A 17,428-nucleotide genomic window follows, 5' to 3' on the forward strand; every position below is an offset into this window, starting at 1 on the left:
GCTCAAGTGATCCTCCTGCCTTGGCCTCCCAAAGTGCTGGGATTACAGGCGTGAGCCACTGTGTCTGCCCTTTATGTGTACTGTTTTAATGCTCAGAATAATCTCATGAGATGGGCCGTGTTCATCTCCATTTTACAGATAAGGGAACTGAAGCAGAGAAAGATTAAGTAACTTGCCGCAGATCACAAGTAGAGGATGCTAACCCACATACCTGACCCAGAACTGGCACATGTAACCCCTCTCCCATATGCTCTTTTGAGAGGAGCAGGAAGACACAACTTCCCCTAGGTTTTTCTCCTTGTCTGGCCCAGTCTGTCACCACATTGCGATAAATTTATTGTGCCCTGACTAATCGGGAGGCGCCGACGTGAAGTAATATGACGACCTGTCATGGAGTGAAAAGCCCCGTCAGGAAGGAAGGTTCAAATATGGACACGGATTTCCTTCTGCCTGCACTATTGACAACAAACAAGACATTTGCCAAGCAGGTCGAACTTCAGGACTCAGTATGAAATTTTGACTTTCCCCCGTTAGCATTTCAAACCAAGGAGAGGGTCCCAGTCAACACTGGGTCCAGTGCCTGGGGATAAAATGCTATGGGGCCTGTAGCCCTCCTGGCTCCCATGTCAGGCTGTGGGCTTCGTTTCTCGCCCGCTGACCCGGGTGAAATGCTGGAAAAGCTGGCATCAGAAGGAAGCCACAGCTGCTCAGAAGCAGGCTCTCTGCTGCTCCAGCAATACTGGAAGTGAAGTTTTGCAAAATATCCTTATCAGGCCTCTTCTCTGCCTCCTTTTCAGGACAGCCGGCTTTATCTGTTCTAACTATGTGGTTTCGGTGTGTGCTTTCATTGGAAGGAAAGGTTCCTGTACTAAAAGGAATGTCAGTTTAGGAAAATAATTTTTTAGAAGACATTTTTTTCAAAAAAACAAAAAGTTCACTTTTCATTTATTCAAAAACTATTTGGGGGGACCTGCTGTGCTCCAGGCACTAATCTAGGGGCCTGGGATGGAGCAGTGATGAAAACAGGAAAACCCTGCCCTTCCCCAGATGAGGAGGCTGCAGCTTCGTGGCATCATTGCCTGGCCTGGGGTCACACACCTGATGGTGGCAGCTTGGTCTTGCCTGCTGACACCCTCAGGTACAAAGGGAGAGCTTAGGGGACATCCCAGACGATGACCAAGGTTAGGATCATATCTGCACATCCCAGAAGGCTGGGCTGTGGTTTATAGCCATCATTTGTCAAGGTGAATGTCATAGGCAACCTTCAACATCTCAGGGTTTGTACGTGATGTAGTGAAGTTGCTCAAACTTCCAGTCCAAGAAATAGTTCTGTTGTGGTTCACAGGACTGTATGTAAAAGTCTTAAACCTTTGGCATTGCTTTACATCTGTCAATGATCAAAGAATAAGTTAATGAGATTTAGTGTAAAATGTAAAGAATTATAAATCCTTCCCAGTCTCAATAGCAAAATAGGAAGAAGATGTGTAGGATTTAATTCTTTTTATCTTTAAAGCAGCGTGTACGTGGGTGATTCTCTGTAATGTGCCTACAGCTTGGGGCTTGGAGCAGCCTAACAGATTGCTTTTGTTAATTGTTTTCTTTCCTTTTTCCTTTGCAGATGATCATTCCCGGGTGAGACTTCAGACAATAGAAGGAGACATTAACTCAGACTATATCAATGGAAATTATATTGATGTATGTATTTTTTCATTTCTTTATAGATTTATTATAGCTTTACATATTTAGGGCTACATGTGATAGTTTGATACATGTATATAATGTGTAATGATCAAATCAAGGTATGAAAATGTCAATAAACACAGCCGTTCTGACACATACCAGACCTTGTGTCGGCTGTAAGATTGGTGGATACGCATTGGGCCCAATCCAAAAGCAAACTCATTACTGGTTGCTCCGTACACCGCAGAACTTAGCAGTGAAGATGCGGCACGCCTTTTCTCAAGTTGGCCTATTTGTTGGGGAAACTCCGTAACATTCTATGCCTTCTTTGCCATCCCACGCTTATGTGGACTAAGAAAATGCTATTTCCAGTTTTTGTCAACAGCTTGTATTATTTGACACTTTTTTAAAATCTGTTTGCATATTAATGAGACAAAACTCTCTAATTCCTAATACAGTGATTTGCAATCCCTTGTCATCGCTGCACTTTTAAGTTGCCTTCAAAGTAGTCTGCAGCTGTTCACCGGGACTTCTAATGCAAGCAAGACATGTCATTAAATATGTAGGCTGTTTAATTATTGAAGACTACTTCTTTGTTCATTCTGCATCATGTTAACTTAATGTTTTACATTAGAATAAATTCTTTTGGAGACAGGTTGTTTTCAGTTGAAAGAATGAATGAAATCAAAAGTGGACGGAAAAATCAAGGGAAAGTTGCTGTTGCCTCCAAGGCCTGAGTTTCTGTGAAACAGATTTCTGCTCCCTTGCGGTTCCCAAGGCGCACTCTGTGCTTGGCTGTCGCGTTGTTTCTTAGTCTGGCAGTGCTTCCGTAGACAGGTTTTATCCGTGTGTAGGGATTGTTTTATTTTCTGGGTTGGGTATTACTCAGATGCTGTAAAGTTAACTAGCATCACAACCCCTAGGAAAGAGTTATTTAAAAATAACTATAAGAATATTATTTTTAGTGCTAATTGGAAATGTGTGGCTTTTTTAGTTATAAATTTGTGGGTGAGGACTGGAGGTGATTATTTAGAAAATAGTTCATATCTCATTCATCCGGTGAAGACCCCTACACCATTTGATAATGGTCAAAAACATACCCACTCCAGGTTTGATTTTTTTTTTAATTATTATTATTAAAGCAGGGTTTCTTCATAAGGTGCATTGCATTTGCTCCTTCATTCAGCAAATGTTTAGTGTGTATCTCATAGGAGTACTCAGAGGGGTCCCAGACCTGTTGTCTTCTCCACCCCCCCACCTCCCACCCCGCCCCCGGCCTCCCAGTTTAGCAGCTGAAATATGAAATGTCTTCTCTAGTCCCTGCTACCTCCAGGTCATCTGTGACACACCTTCCCCTGGGAGGTTCCAGGGGAGACGGGTCACACTCCAGTCCCAGCCTCTGCAATCCCTGCTTGGTCTTTGAGCACAGGGACAGTGTCCTACTCATCTCTGTAGCCCCCGTGCCTGGCTTATGGCTGAATACAGTGAGCACTGAGTAAGTGTTTGATGGATCATCAACTGAAGGAGTGATTATGATTAGATTAGGCAGTGGAGAGGAGGACATCTGAACTAAGCTTTAGACAGTGGGTCAGTAGAGGTATAGAGAGGAGAAGACATTCCAGCTCAAGGAAATAACATAAGCGAGGCTGTAAAATAATGAAAATAGCAGATTAATGAGATTGTATTTTATTTTAACATAGAGAAGAGACAACACTCAGGGCCCCTGTATTCACTTAGTCAATAAGATCTTACTGTGCACCTACTATGTGTCAGTTACTATTGTTCTAGGGACTAGAATTATAATTGTGACCAATTCAGACCCAAACCAAAAAACCTTAGACCTAGTGGAACTGAAATTCTAATTTGGAGAAATGGACAATAAATTAAAAAGTTAATTCTATGTGGCATGTTAGAAAGCAGCATGTACTATGGAGAAAACTAAAGCCGTAAAGGGGAGTAGAGTGCCAGGTCTGAGATGGGGATCGCAGCTTTAAATAGAGTGAGTAGAATCGGCTCCACTGAGAAAGTGATGTGTGAGCAAAGAAGATGAGGGACTGAGCATTCAGATACCTGGGAGAAGAGCATTCCGGGCTGAGAACCAGCCTGAGCAAAGGCCTTTCTGTGCAACTTGCCTGGCGAAGTGGAAGAAAAACCAGTGGGCGAGTGTCGCTGGCGTGGTGTGAAGGGGTCCAGGGAGCTGTAAGTGATGGGAGTCGTGGGCCAGCAGGTGAGGTGCACAGTTGGCTTTCACTGTGAGTGAGACAGTCATTAGAGGGGTTTGAGCAGTGACATGATGCCATCTGGCCTCTGAGAAGGGAATGAACTTGGGCGGGAGTGGAGTGGGAAAGCCTGCTGGGTGGCTGTGGCAGTCGTTGGAGACATGGCGGTGGCCTGGCCCAGGCGGCAGCAGTGACAGCGAGACATGGCAGGATCCTGGATTCGCATTGAAGGGAGAGCCCGTGGGATGTGCTGAAAGATTGGCTGTGGATGTAGGAGGGAGACAGGGGCCACAGGTGCTGAGAGGAAGGCCGGGGGTGGAACAGGTTTGGGCGGGCACTAGGGAGGAAATGAGGAGTTTGGTCTTAAATGTGTTCAACTTTCAATATGTGTTAGAGCTCCAAGTGGAGGTGTTGAGCAGCCAATGGAGACACATCAAGATTTCCAGGGGAAGGTCTGGGCCAGAAATAAGAATAGGGTTCTTCAGTAAACAGACGGAATTAAAGGCCGTGAGGCTGGACGAGATCGCCAGGAGAGTGAGTGTGGACAGAGGGAAGCGTCCAGGACTGGGGGATGCAGCATCAAGGGAAGAGGGATGAAATCAGTGGTCGGGGAGGCAGAAAGAAACCCGGAGAGTGTCATGTCCCAGAACCTAGTGAAGAAAAGATTCTAAGGGGAGACTGAGAAACGACCATGGTGGTTGGCAAAACAGGCCATTTGTGAACTGTGTGGGTGACTTCAATTTATCAGACAAGTCCCTCCTGTACACTTGGCACCTTGCCAGGCCCCGGACACACAGAGGGAATGAGCCAGACAGAGCCCTTGTCCTTGCAGGACTCACCAGCTGACGGGAAGTGGGGGGTTGCCTAAAGGATCCTGTGCAATGTTGCTCACGATCCTATAATTTGAGACGGACAGCAGGTCAGTTGTATAAAAGAATGCGTTTGCTTTTGTTGTTCATTGTTGTCCACTCGTTTTTGAGAGCAAAGAACCAGTCTAACAGATGTGCATTTAAGTTGTCTGAGAAACCTGTATTTCCTCCTCGGGTTTTTTTTTTCCAGCATGTTCGGGGCACGGTCTTTCGGGTAATCTCAAGGGATGGAAATGGAGAGTGTTAAGGTCCATGGTGATACAGTTAGTATGTTACCAGGGTGTGGTTTCCCTGAGCTGGCTCTGTTTTTCCCAGATACTTACCCTACAACTTCTTTGTTCCCTTCTTTCTTTAGTACCAATTTTTATCTTCCTTGTTTCTTATAGGGTCATGACAAAGGGAAGGAGACTTGCACAGTTTCTACCACTTCAAATTCCTGGCCCTTGCTACAGTATCATCTCATGGTTTTAGCAGTATTTAAGGATGGTTTTGAGTATCATTATTGATATAACTGTCTATACTGATATAACAGAATATGTTTTAAACCCTTGGCACATTGCCAATAACATCCCAAACACAAATGAAATTCTATTACACATCCCCAGCCTGTTTGAACTTTCTACGAGTCGTGGCCATGTTATTTCAGAGAATCCATAAGTTGTTAGTGTTTATTGCTCATCCATCATCTCCTAGCTGGTGTGTGATTAAGTTCCCCACACCTTCTGTGCAAGCCTCAGAGCTGTTACATTGGATGCACCTTTGCTTATTAAGGGAAACTCAATGGTACCGGGTCTCACAATTTAACTTTCAGGTGATGCAATTGTTGGTCTCTGTGTATGCATTCATCTTGGCAAATGTAGCATGTGACTTCTGTGCTGCTTATTGATTTTAAGTTTATCAAATATTCTTTCTCATTTATTTTTAGGGTTATCATCGACCCAATCATTACATTGCTACCCAAGGTAAGTTTATTTCAGCTTTGATATCTTTCTTTGGTTTCAGCCCATTCTCTACCATTTCATACCCACTCCACCCTCCCTCAGGAAGACATTGCACACATGCAGCACCGTTTGTTGCAGTTGTAGCCATGAACATGTATGCTCTTGTTTTCCCATGAGAAGTTGTGATGATGTAATCGTTTAGTTGGAACTTTGTGTTGATATCATTAGGAAAAATGCATTCATCAATTCATTATTGAATCAAATCCGTCTACCTGAGGAATTAGTCTGACATTTGCAAAAATAGATATATAGATATGCACTCAATAAATATGCACTGGCGACTCTCTATACAAAGGACTGTGCTGGTCGCTGCCGGGAGCCACACTGAATCCAGATCACCCCCTTCTCCCAGTGGTTACGTCCAGTGGGAGAGACACAAGGTGACCTGTGGGTGCTTTAGCAGGTGCAGCGCCAGGTAACGTCTGTGAGAGGTACAGATACAATGTTAGGGACATTTGGAGCAGGAAGAGGTTACGTTCAGGTGGGATGATCCAAAAACAGCTTTGCGGCAGAGGTGAGATTGGAGAAGGACTTTTAAATGGGAAGGCATCATGAGCAAAGACCCAGAAGCAGGAAATTAGTAGTCCTAAGCAGAAAGCGGCCGGCGGGTCACCTGGCTAAAAGAAACCAAGAGAAAGCCAGAGGCAATGTGCGGAAGTGGCGATGGTGGTCGTATGCTCTCCCCACCGACTCTGACGCAGGTCATCTGCGGAGAGTGAGGGTCACGAGAGGGCTGAGGTTGTAGGGGACCAGGTGTCCCAAGGGCTGAGTCATTGAGCTGACAAAAGATGAACTGAAGAAGTGCTGAGAAGCAGAGAAGGCCCAGTTAAGGCTGGAGAGCGTGTGTTCTCTCCATTTTGTGCTTTACTGTTATTTCCAGGAATGTACCATGTCCCAGAAACAGGAGCAGGGCAGTCTCAAGGGTGCGAGCTGCCAGGCGAGGCACTGGCAGGGGGTACACGGGAGAAAGCCGAGGAGCAAGGAATCAAGGATGCCAGGAAAACTGTGGCTGGAAAGTCTAGGTTTGGAGGGAGGAAGACCAGAGGTGTCCAGTGGACCCTGGGAAGAGGGAAGGAGCTCACGGACAGAGGCCAGGTTCAGGTGATGAGTCAGAGCTAGGAGAAGAGGCAGGTGTAGCCAGGGAACAGAATTTTAACACTTAGAGCAGCACCGTCCAGTGGAACTTCCTGTGGTGGAGAGAACGTTCTCTGTCTGCATTGTCCAGCATGGTAGCCACTGGCCACATGTGGCTCCCAAGTACTTGACATGTAGCTACTGTAAATGAAGAACTGAATTTTAGATTTTAATATTGATATAAGTAACTACATTTGGCTATTCCCTGTGGTATTGTTGGACAGTGAGAGTTTGGGGTGGAAAAGCTCTAGGTGTGGCTACAAAGGGGCCAGTGTGGATCCTCCTCCTGCCTAATGCCCACTGAGAGCCTCAGGGGCACCACGCGCAGAGTCCACAGCCACATGTCACCAGTGGGGCACTCTGCACCCAGGTCTAAGGCCTGTTTGACTTCAAGTGTCTTTCTTCTCTGGGACGTGAAGTCAGTAATGGCTCTTTCTAGGGTCGCTCTGCTAGCCAGATGCGATGTCATCTGCAAAGTGCCTGGCATGAACCTGGCACAAAGCAGGGCCCTGTGCAGGACTTGCCAGGGCCTTCAGAAACCAACACCCAGCTCAGGCTCTTACACGTGGGACAGAACAAGGACACGTGACCGGGACCTCCAGGTCCAGTCCTGGGCACTTTCACCTAGACCATGCTGCTTCCAAACTGAATCGATCAACACCTTTAGAGGAACCCATTGTTAGTTCTTTGAAATTCATTCTAATGACACTCAGAATGTTCTAAAGTGTCATAATATCTGATTTAATAAATTTGATGATAATTTGAAATTAGAAGTTTTTATAAATTCATGTGAGAATTTTTTCTTATTTCAAAATGTTATGAGGGTACCGATGTTTTTGGTTATATGGATTGCTTTTGTAATGCCAAGTCAGGGTTAAAAGTGTGCCTGTCACCCAGTTAGTATCCATTGTACCCATTAGGTAGGTTTTAGCCCATCCCCTCCCCGCCCCACTTGATTTTCTTTGAGATTTACTTCCCTCTGTGCACATGTCTGCTCATTGGTTAGTTCCAATTTGATAGCAAGTACATATGGTGGTTGTTTCTCCATTCTTTAGATACTTCACTTAGGATAATGGTCTCCAGTTCCATCCAAATTGTTCCAAAGGGCATTAAGTCATCCTTCTTCATGGCTAAGTAGTATTCCATGGTGTACATATACCACATTTTGTTAATCCACTCATGAATTGATGGGCACTTGGGTTGATTCCACATCTTTGCGATTGTGAATTGTGCTGCAATGAACATTTGAGTTCAGGTGTCTTTTTGATAAAATGACTTCTTTTCCTTTGGGTAGATACCCAGTAGTGGGATTGCTGGATCAAGTGGTAGGTCTACTTTTAGTTCTTTGAGGAATCTCCATACTGTTATCCATGGAAGTTGTACTAATTTGCAGTCCCACCAACAGTGTATAAGCATTCCTTTCTCTGTGCATCCATGCCAGCATCTATTGTTTTCGGACTTTTTAATAAAAGTAATTCTGACTCATGTGAGAATTTGACTGTAAAATATACACAGTACTCCCAAGCTGCTTATCTATCCCCTGACTTGATTAGCAACCTATGTTTTCATAGATAGCAAGAACATAAAGCTAAATCTTATTTGGATCCAGGACCTCTAGATTAATATGACTAAACAGCCAGCTAATGTAGAGATTGAAACCCCAAAGTCTAGTTGTGGTCCCCCCACCCGGCTACCCTTTGTCCAGTCTCTCTGCTCCTCTCTCCCTGAGGGAGATCATTCTTTGAGGAAAAACACAATTAGAGAAGTCACTTTTTGCAGAATTAGTGTGAATGATACTTCATACTTCATAGACCAACTGTGCGCAGCTGATCAAGTGTTAATGAGCAAATGTCTTTGCAGGAAGCTAAGAAATGGCAGATGCAATCAGTTTGTAGCAGACAAGTGACCCGCCCTTGACAGAGAAGGGCACTGCCTGATGCCTGGTTCACCAGGGCATGGCAGCCTTTCCCCAGTGCAGACTGAGCTGCAGATTGGACTTCTCAAAATGTCAGTACTTACAGCAGAGTGCTGGTGGCACGGGGGGGCAGGAAATGAATGAATATTTTTAATCTAACATTTACTCAAGACTGTACATATCACATGAAGAGTAACACATTCAGACCACAATGTCTGGGGGCGGGGGGGGGGGGAGCTAGAACCTTCTTTCTAGTTCATGCCACAAGCATAACATAACTATTGGCCTCAGATTGCCAGTAACCAAGAGCGCCGATGATCTGCAGGAATTGGCATGGGCGTGGAGAACCCGTTAGCAGATTACCTTCATTAAAAATGAAAAACATCAACACCTCACTCTAAGAAGCCAACAAAATGGGTGATAAAGACTAACAGGCAGATGCAATTTTAAAATCTCTCCTTGCGCTGTTTTTCCTCTCCGTTTTGCACTGATATAATTCTTTAAAATATATTCACAGCAGGAACCTATGAAACTACATGCATGGTCCAATTTGCTGACAACCGGTTTTATTTTCAAGAGTTAGTAATACACAGATTTCCACCCAGTTCCTTCAATACAGAGAACATATTATGAATTTATGTATTAGGTTTCTCCCCGTCCCCCCCCGCAACTATATTGATTTTTCTACCAGTAACTGACTTTGACCTTTGATGGTAATGGTAATGTTTCTGCAAATTGGAGAGATCACATTCAGGCCAGATCTGTTGCTTTTTAAGTGTGCTCTTCCCGTCTCCCCTTGTTTGTTTCCTGTCTGGCAGCTAATATATTGATGGCCCAATATGAACTTTATCACATCTGACTGATCAGACATGAATGCAGTTATAACATTCAATATCTGTGATTTAGCAAACCATGGGATCAAAGGACAGGAGGTCACGTCTGCTACTGCGTGCTCGTACTTAGAGCCAGGGCAGAGTTGGGATTTCAAAAGCAGGGCTCAGCACGAGGGGCAGAAGAGTGTGCAGGTGGGTAGGATTGCCCGGAACGGATCATATTTCACAATGGAAACACCCCCATAGAGTCTGAATGGGCTGCACGCTGGAGCCACAAGTGAGAACAGCTCCCCCGTGGTGGTTGGAGACGGTACCTGCCGGCCTCGTGCTGGGCAGCCATGGGGCCCTGGAGAGGTGTTCTGATTGTTGTTTTTTTTTTAAAGTCCAGTTTTATTTTTAAAGTCCTGCTCTAGATAACTCAGGGAAAGACAACACAAGGCAGTTATTGAAGAAAACACAGCAAGTCTGACGTTGCAGACATGGCTTACCTGGCCATGAGCCCACTTCCTCGCTCCCAGGCCAACATTTTGCAGAGCCACCTGCAGCTGGAGGACCCCTGAGAAACAGGCTCGGGCCCGATGCTCTCTTTCCCCAGAACTGCATGCCCACCCCTCAGAACCACACAATTTTATTAATAAAGCGAATCTAGGATCCAGCCGCTTCCTACTACGTCATGGTGCAGCCCACAACAGAATAAAAAAGCAAATTGTCTGTAATGTAGTCATACCTGAAAATACCTCTTAATTAAAGTTGCCTTAGATGTTGTAACCTAAACTATAGATTGTGGAGATGTACCTGTTGCTCTTCTTAAGTACAGGTGCCTGGATGCCCACTTCATCATTTCTTTTTTTCTGAATTATGCCAATTTGACAATCATCTACCTGATTGGGGTTCTAATTTTGCCATGTACAGTTTTGGTCTCCATCAGCATTAGCTCTGTGCAGCACCCTCATGGAGTTCTGGACTGGAGGGAGGGTGTGCCACAGGTGCCCAGAAGCCCACGTGACAACAGGCAGAACCTTGTCTCTCCCCCACCCTACACTCTGTACCAAGGCCACCCGGCCCAATGATTCCTCGCCTTTGGGAGACACAGAACCTCTTTCAAAACTGATGATATCTTGGAGATGCTCTCCCCAGAAAGAAAATTTCATATGTGCACATACATGTATGCTACGTTTTATATAATTTAAGGTGCTTCAAGGGCTTCCCCTCCCCCCAAATCCCATTCATGAATTATGTCAGGTTCTGTGGACTTCAGGTTATGAACTTCACTTTGGTCAGAAATGCTGAAGCTTTTTAGGGGTAAGGCAGAAAGCACAGACTTAATTAATCTGCCTTTTAAAATAAACCATACTTATTAAAGATTAAAATATGTAATAGATTATTTGTAACTATATGACATGCATTCCTGAAATCATCAAAATTTTTTACTAATTTGAACAAATTATTACTAAAATGTTTAGTAGCTTAACCTCTTACTGAAAGCCCTGGGTATTGTTACAATCTTTAGGATTTTGAATCATGATCAGCTGAGGCCTGGGCTTTATTGTTTGTTTCAAGCTAGGTTTTCTGCCTATATGTTTTTATTTTGCCCTTGTTCCTGAAAAGCACATGCCTTCACGCACTCTTCAATGATTTTAGCATTTATATTAGGAAACACTCACTCTCAATGACAAGAGACTGGAGTGGCAGGTCCCATAGCTGGCGTTTATTTGTTAAAAACAGGATATAGTGGAAATAACACACGTGCCACGGTCAGAAGGCCTGAGTCCGAATTCTTGTGCTGCCACAGAAAAGTTATTTGAACTTCCTAAATTCATTTAAAGCAGAGTCCTAGTTTGGTAAATAGTCACAGTAATCAGGACAGGACTTACTCTGTGCCAGGGAATGTTCCCAGCACTTACATATATATCATAATAGTAATGCATTTCATCTTTACCGCAAATACGGGAGTAGGTATTATTAATGTCCCCAATTTATAGATGAGAAAACTGAGACAGAGACTAGAAACAATGTACTCAGAGTGACAGCCCTAGGAAGCTCTAGAATTTGTGTCAGCTCATCCTCACCTCACTGTGCTGCCTCCCGTAGGTGACGGCAGGGATTGAAGTGACTCAGATACATATAAGTGCTTAGAGCAGGGCCTGGCGTGGAGCAAATGCCACGTGTGTGTGAGCCGCTGTTACATTTTTGAGAGAACGTAGCTTAGTGACTAGGAGCATGGACTCAGAGCTCAAACCCTGGCTCCTCTGTTGATGACGTGTGTGGCCGTGGACAAGTTACCGTCTCTGGGCTCCTCATAAATGAAGATAATAGTCTCCCTCGCAGGGCTGCCATACAGAGCGAAAGAGTTGACATTGCTAAAGCACGTGAGACAGTGTCTCGTCCTTCACTGACCTTGAAAATGTATCAGACAACACGGAGTAGGTCTTAGTAATGACATCTGCTCACATTCAGCATGTAGGTGGTCTTGTGTGAACCCCTGAATAGCTGGCGACGTGGGCTTTCATTTCTCACCCGTGAATAAACCTAAGCTGTACGTTCTTCAGAAGTCGGAACGATTCGTGGAGACTGTGGCCTGTGGAGGACTGGCTGTCCAGACAGACCCCGCCCCGGGCCGCTGACCTCATCGCCGTCTGCCTCGTGCACTCAGGCTCCAGATGCTCAGTGTCATACTGGAGGACACCAAGTCACATTGTTTGGCAGAGACCACAGGAGCTGATACAGAAAGCCACATACCAAATAGTCATTTACAGTGAGAAACAGAACTCTCCATCAGACAGAGCTGCCCGCAGCCTGGCAGGGGTGTTCTGCGTGACGAGGAAGATGCCTGGGCTGCAGCTTCTTGACCAGGGCATCAGAAGAAAGGGTCGCAGAGCTCGTTCATCGATTTAACTAGTCTGTACCCGCTGCCTGGCAGAGCTGGCACGAGGCAGATGCTCAGGAAAAATACAAGAATGAGTGAGTGAGTGAGCGAATGAACGAACTGGCAGTTACTGTGTGCCAGGCACCAGCTACGTGGTAGCATATTCCAGCCAGGTGGAAAGGATGTCTCGTGTTGGCCCAACAAAGCATTTACTTCCTGGGGCAGATTTTGGGATCGTTATCTCCAACATCTGTGACTGTTTCTATTTCAAGTTAAAGGCTGGTCAGCTCCTATTCTTAGGAACACTTTCTGTAGAAACGTCAGTAAATCAATGCACTTGTCTTTGGAGATAGTCCATCTCGTGCAACTAATTTTGCTTATCTTCATGTTGACCCTGTTTATGCAAACCCCCTCATACACTTTAAATAATCAGCTTTGTCTATAATTGTAATTTGCCCGTAATTTGAAAAAGAGAAGCCTAAAAAATTTCCTCCAGAGACTTTCAGATAGGAACAAACTTTTTTGTGAAAATAATAAAAAATGTAGGGAGTGAAGATTTATTGTGGAAATATTTACAGAACCTCAATCACTGTACTGCAGTTGAAACTTTGCTATAGTGACTTCGTTCTGTTTGCTCATGTTTTTCTTTCACCTTTCTTCCAATACCCTGTGTGGTGTGAACATTTTTAATGAGGATTTTCAAAAAGATGAATATGGTTTTATGTTTTTCCAGCTTAACATTCCCCATCAGGCCTCCAAAGCAGTAAATAATAGTCCTTTGAGTAGTGCACTTAGCTTTGCTGGGCAAGGCGTTCTTGTGTGGAAGAGCTCTCGGAGTGTCAATGCAAGTTCTACATGCTCTGCAAAGAAGCTTTTGTCTCCTGCATTCTGGCCTCCAGATGGAGATGAACACTTGAAATTATTTCTTGGTAGAATTAAAAGAATCTTTTTTTTTTTTTTTTTTTTTTTTTTATCAAAAGCTCAGCCTCCCGTAAACTTTTGTTTTTATTCTTCCAAGCACCGGTGCACCTTGCAGTTCCAGTACAGATTCTGTGTTAGCTGATGCTGTGCCTCCCTGCTGAGTTGTTCCTACATTGTCAGTGGGTTGTAGGTTATGTTTTAGATTCATTTGTTATGTCCTGTTTAAGATTGATTTAAAAGTATTACCTCGTGAAATGGAATATTCTCTGGTTTCCAAATTTAAACAGGGAGGCTTTGAGAAAATGTGATTTCTGCACAGGCAGACAGTGACCCCTCACGAGGCCTAAATATTCCAGCTACCCAGGGCCAAGTTCGTGCAAGACCTGCCCACATTTCACCAACCATCTGTGGTTTTCCAAGAGAGATTGAGCACTTGCAATTAGTAGCTTATCCAGAAACCTCCTTTTAAACAATAGTTTCTCTTGAACAGATTAACTTCAAAAGATACTGGCCACTTAACCAAATGTTCAGTTTCAAAGAGATCTCTTACCCTGTGCTCTAAACAAACTGCTCATTAGCAGTGAGAACATTTAAAGACATTGAAATTTAAAAGATGAAGCCAAAAATAGGTCATGTTAGGTAACATCCAAGTACCTTGTTACAGATGCTATAAGGGAAATGTATCCGCCAGATAATAAAAGCTCAATTAACAAAAAATGACTTGAAGATAAATTATGTCCTGTTGTTAAGTATGCACCCAATTTTAGATTGTCTTAAATGCATTTTAAATCTTGAAGAGGAATTTAGAGGTGTTTCTCATTTGAAGTAGAAAATTGTAGAATCTTTTAAGAGCTGGTCGAAACTTTAAAAAGCTAGCAGTCCAACTTTCTTACTTTATAATTGAAACAGTTGAAACTGAAAGCAGAAATTGACTTAACTGACTTCATCCATGTAAGTTCAAATGAGTCATGTATGCAACAGTATTTGCAAACTGTACTAATGTTCATATTTTAATAGAGTGTGTACAATGTTCAACCTAGGAGACACCTAATATGTGAAAACAGATCTGTTCCCCCAAATGGCCTTTTGTTCAACAGGAGGAAAAATTACAAAGTCACTTCTTTCTTCCAGGGTCAACCTCACTAAATAGTCATGTACTTTCCGTGGTGCTGGGTGCACCTTGGACTCTTGCAAAGCAAAGCTGCTCCTTTCTGGCCTGGTTCATTCAAAGTTGAACTAAGGTTCCTGCGTACCTAGCAAGGGGCAGACCCGGCACGGGATCAGGAATGCAGCCGCGGCCTCAGAGCTGCAGCGTGGAGATGTATGTAAATGACAGCCGCTATCACTAGACGGTGATTTTGATGCAACAACAGACTGGGGAACTTCTTCAGGCTGTTTCTCTGTCCACCCCTACCCCTTTTAGCAGATGACAAAGTGAGACCCAGTGCAGACCTAGAACCACTTTTCCTGACCCTGAGCACCAGGTTCATTTGCACTCATGGGCACAGTTCAGGACAAGTTTGTCAAGGCAGCAAAAAGTTTAGGAAGTTTCTGGCCATTGCAAGTGACTTTTGTTTCTTGCCTTCTCACTCAAAGGAAGCTGCTGAAAATTCCCTGATGAAACGCCCTGCACCGCTACTGACAGTCTGAGATTGCCTGCCCTGAGCTATGTCTAGGGAGTCAATTTATCTCTATATTATTCATTTATTAGATGTATTCTCTTTTTCCTTAAATAAAAGAGGATCCCACTTGTGTACTGAGAAAAGCTTAATTAAAGAAGATAGAGACTAATGAAAGCTTTTATTTCTCTGGCAGCAGCCCCTGAAGCATATGAATATAGCATTTTCCCTTCACTTCACTTCTCCTTGACAGAAGGCAGCCAGGTCCTCTGGGTCACCCAGCCCCTCCATTCTGAAGGCTGCCTTTCTCTTTTTTCCCCTTGATTGCCTCTCTCCATTCCCTCTTTACAGCGTGCACAAGTACCAGGCTCTGCTTCTGACAGTTCTCTTTGGAGACAGACACTGTCAAATGCTCTGTGCCCAGCCAGCAGGATGCTCTGTGTGTGGACATCTGTCAGGTTCCTCCCTTCTGAGGCCACAGACACTTTCTCCTGCTTCTCTTTTCAGCTTCCCACGCACACTGCCATACATCCTGTCCCAGGGATCAGGGACCAGTGGTCCCTCCAGAAGTGGTGTCTATCTGTGCGTTGTAGAGCATATTGTTGCCACACACTACTTACCAAGCCTTTTATTCTTTCCCATTTTAGAGTTCCTCTTTGGAGGCCTAATTTTTACCGTTCATCACTCAAATCCACCTTTATCAACCTGCTTTCCATGTCGAGAATAATAGAAACCTTTGCATTCCCGCTCACAATGGTACCACTGCCAGCTGAAAATGTTTATGTAACTGCAAGGGAGGCATGATTCTAGAGGAGGACTGACTATTGTCCAAAAAGAGCAAAATCCAAATAATGGTTTATTCTGGGGTTTCCAGAAATGCCTTGGAACATTTCAGTTCCAATAGAAAGTCATTCTAGGAGTTGCCCCATTATTGGTTTCACTTATAAATATTTCTTTGCTTGATGCAACATGGTCACGGTCAGATCTTTGAAACTTGACCTTAAAATTGCTTCCAAACACAAACCTGTTTTGTGTCCGTAACTAGGCCAAGACCCCGACCTGCACCCCCAAGGGACAATAGGCGAGTGGTTCATTAAAGCACAGTCTCTAAAGTTAGCCTTCCTGGGCTCAGACACCAGCTCTGCAAACAACCTCTCAATAAATATTAGCCCTAGTTCTTATTATCATTGTGATATTATGGGTTCCAAAAGACACATCTCTCAGTAGTAGAGAGGCAGTTCAGTCTGAAACCCAAGCATAGTTAATGCTTACATAGTTTTCATAAATCCAACACATTCTACTTGTTAATGCTTCCTTCCAGAAGGATATATCAAAGGGAACTGCTTAAGTTTTCACCACCATCCTGTACCCCCTCCAAAGATTGTTGTCATTGTTAACTTTTAAACAAAAGACAAACATGGGTTGGAAAGACAATAAGCCATATCATAAGCTGGAAAAAGCATACTTTCCATCAGCTTCTGCAGTCTTGCAGAAATTGGGCAGCTCTGGTAGCAGCAGAGGACACCAGCTCCGCGTCCTGGTGTTGGGAAGGTTTCCCCGGTGCACACTTAAGTCAGACTTGGTGTAAGTGAAAACAGCTTAATTCCAGAGACTAGACAAGTTCCTTCCCAACAGGCTTCATTGAAAGCAATTTCTGAGATAAGAATTACACAGGGATGTTTTAGAGACGAGCTTTGGAAGGCTAAGAAGCCACTAGAGAACAGAAGAAGGCTGAGGCGTTATCTTCTGGGAAAGAGAACGATAATGACAGAGGAGCCAAGCGGGAGACAGAGGGAAAGGTTGTGTGCTCTTGTCTACTGTGTGGGGCTAGCTTGGCAGGTGCCATCGTCTGCTTGGCCAGAGGTTGACCAGATGCCTGACATGGCCAGGAGTGATACATACCAAGAAGGCAGGAGGTTGAGTGGGCTGAGCTATAGGTGCCTGTGCAGGGCTGCCTGGGGGAGCAGCTTCACGTGGTGAAACGTGTGTGCAGCCGAGCACCACACAAGGCTTAGGAAAAGGACGATAGAGCCAACAGTTGTTGGGTTTTGATGATTTTAAGGAACATAGTTATTTTTGAAGTGATGTAACAGTATGGTGGTTATAGCCTTAAAAAAAAAATAAGGAATAACCCAGTGAAATACTTAGATGCAGGCAGTCAAACGTAGACATTGCACAGTAAGTAATTGTGCCCGTGGCTCTGAGAACTTGCTGGTGACTCCCATCCTGACCCACACCCAAAGTCCCACTACGCACACAGAGGAAGGCAAAGTGGTAATGTTCACCAGCTGGTTCACGCCTATAATCCCAGCATTGTGGGAGGCTGAGGAAGGAGATCACTTGAGGCCAGGAGTTCAGGAGTTCACAACCA

At 44.3% G+C, this 17,428-nt stretch overlaps 1 protein-coding gene across 8 annotated transcripts in view; it reads left to right on the plus strand.

Annotated features, from left to right (window-relative positions):
- PTPRM (protein tyrosine phosphatase receptor type M) overlaps positions 1–17,428 on the plus strand; it is a 762,555-nt gene that overhangs the window by 676,578 nt on the left and 68,549 nt on the right. For all 8 annotated transcript variants that reach the window (XM_069468544.1, XM_069468545.1, XM_069468547.1 and 5 more), the window contains 2 exons: positions 1,619–1,695; positions 5,694–5,730. In XM_069468544.1, the coding sequence (XP_069324645.1) occupies positions 1,619–1,695; positions 5,694–5,730 (114 nt within the window). The remainder of the gene's footprint in view (positions 1–1,618; positions 1,696–5,693; positions 5,731–17,428) is intronic.

This window comes from Eulemur rufifrons, chromosome 5, assembly GCF_041146395.1.
Source record: "Eulemur rufifrons isolate Redbay chromosome 5, OSU_ERuf_1, whole genome shotgun sequence".
Taxonomy (NCBI): domain Eukaryota; kingdom Metazoa; phylum Chordata; class Mammalia; order Primates; family Lemuridae; genus Eulemur; species Eulemur rufifrons.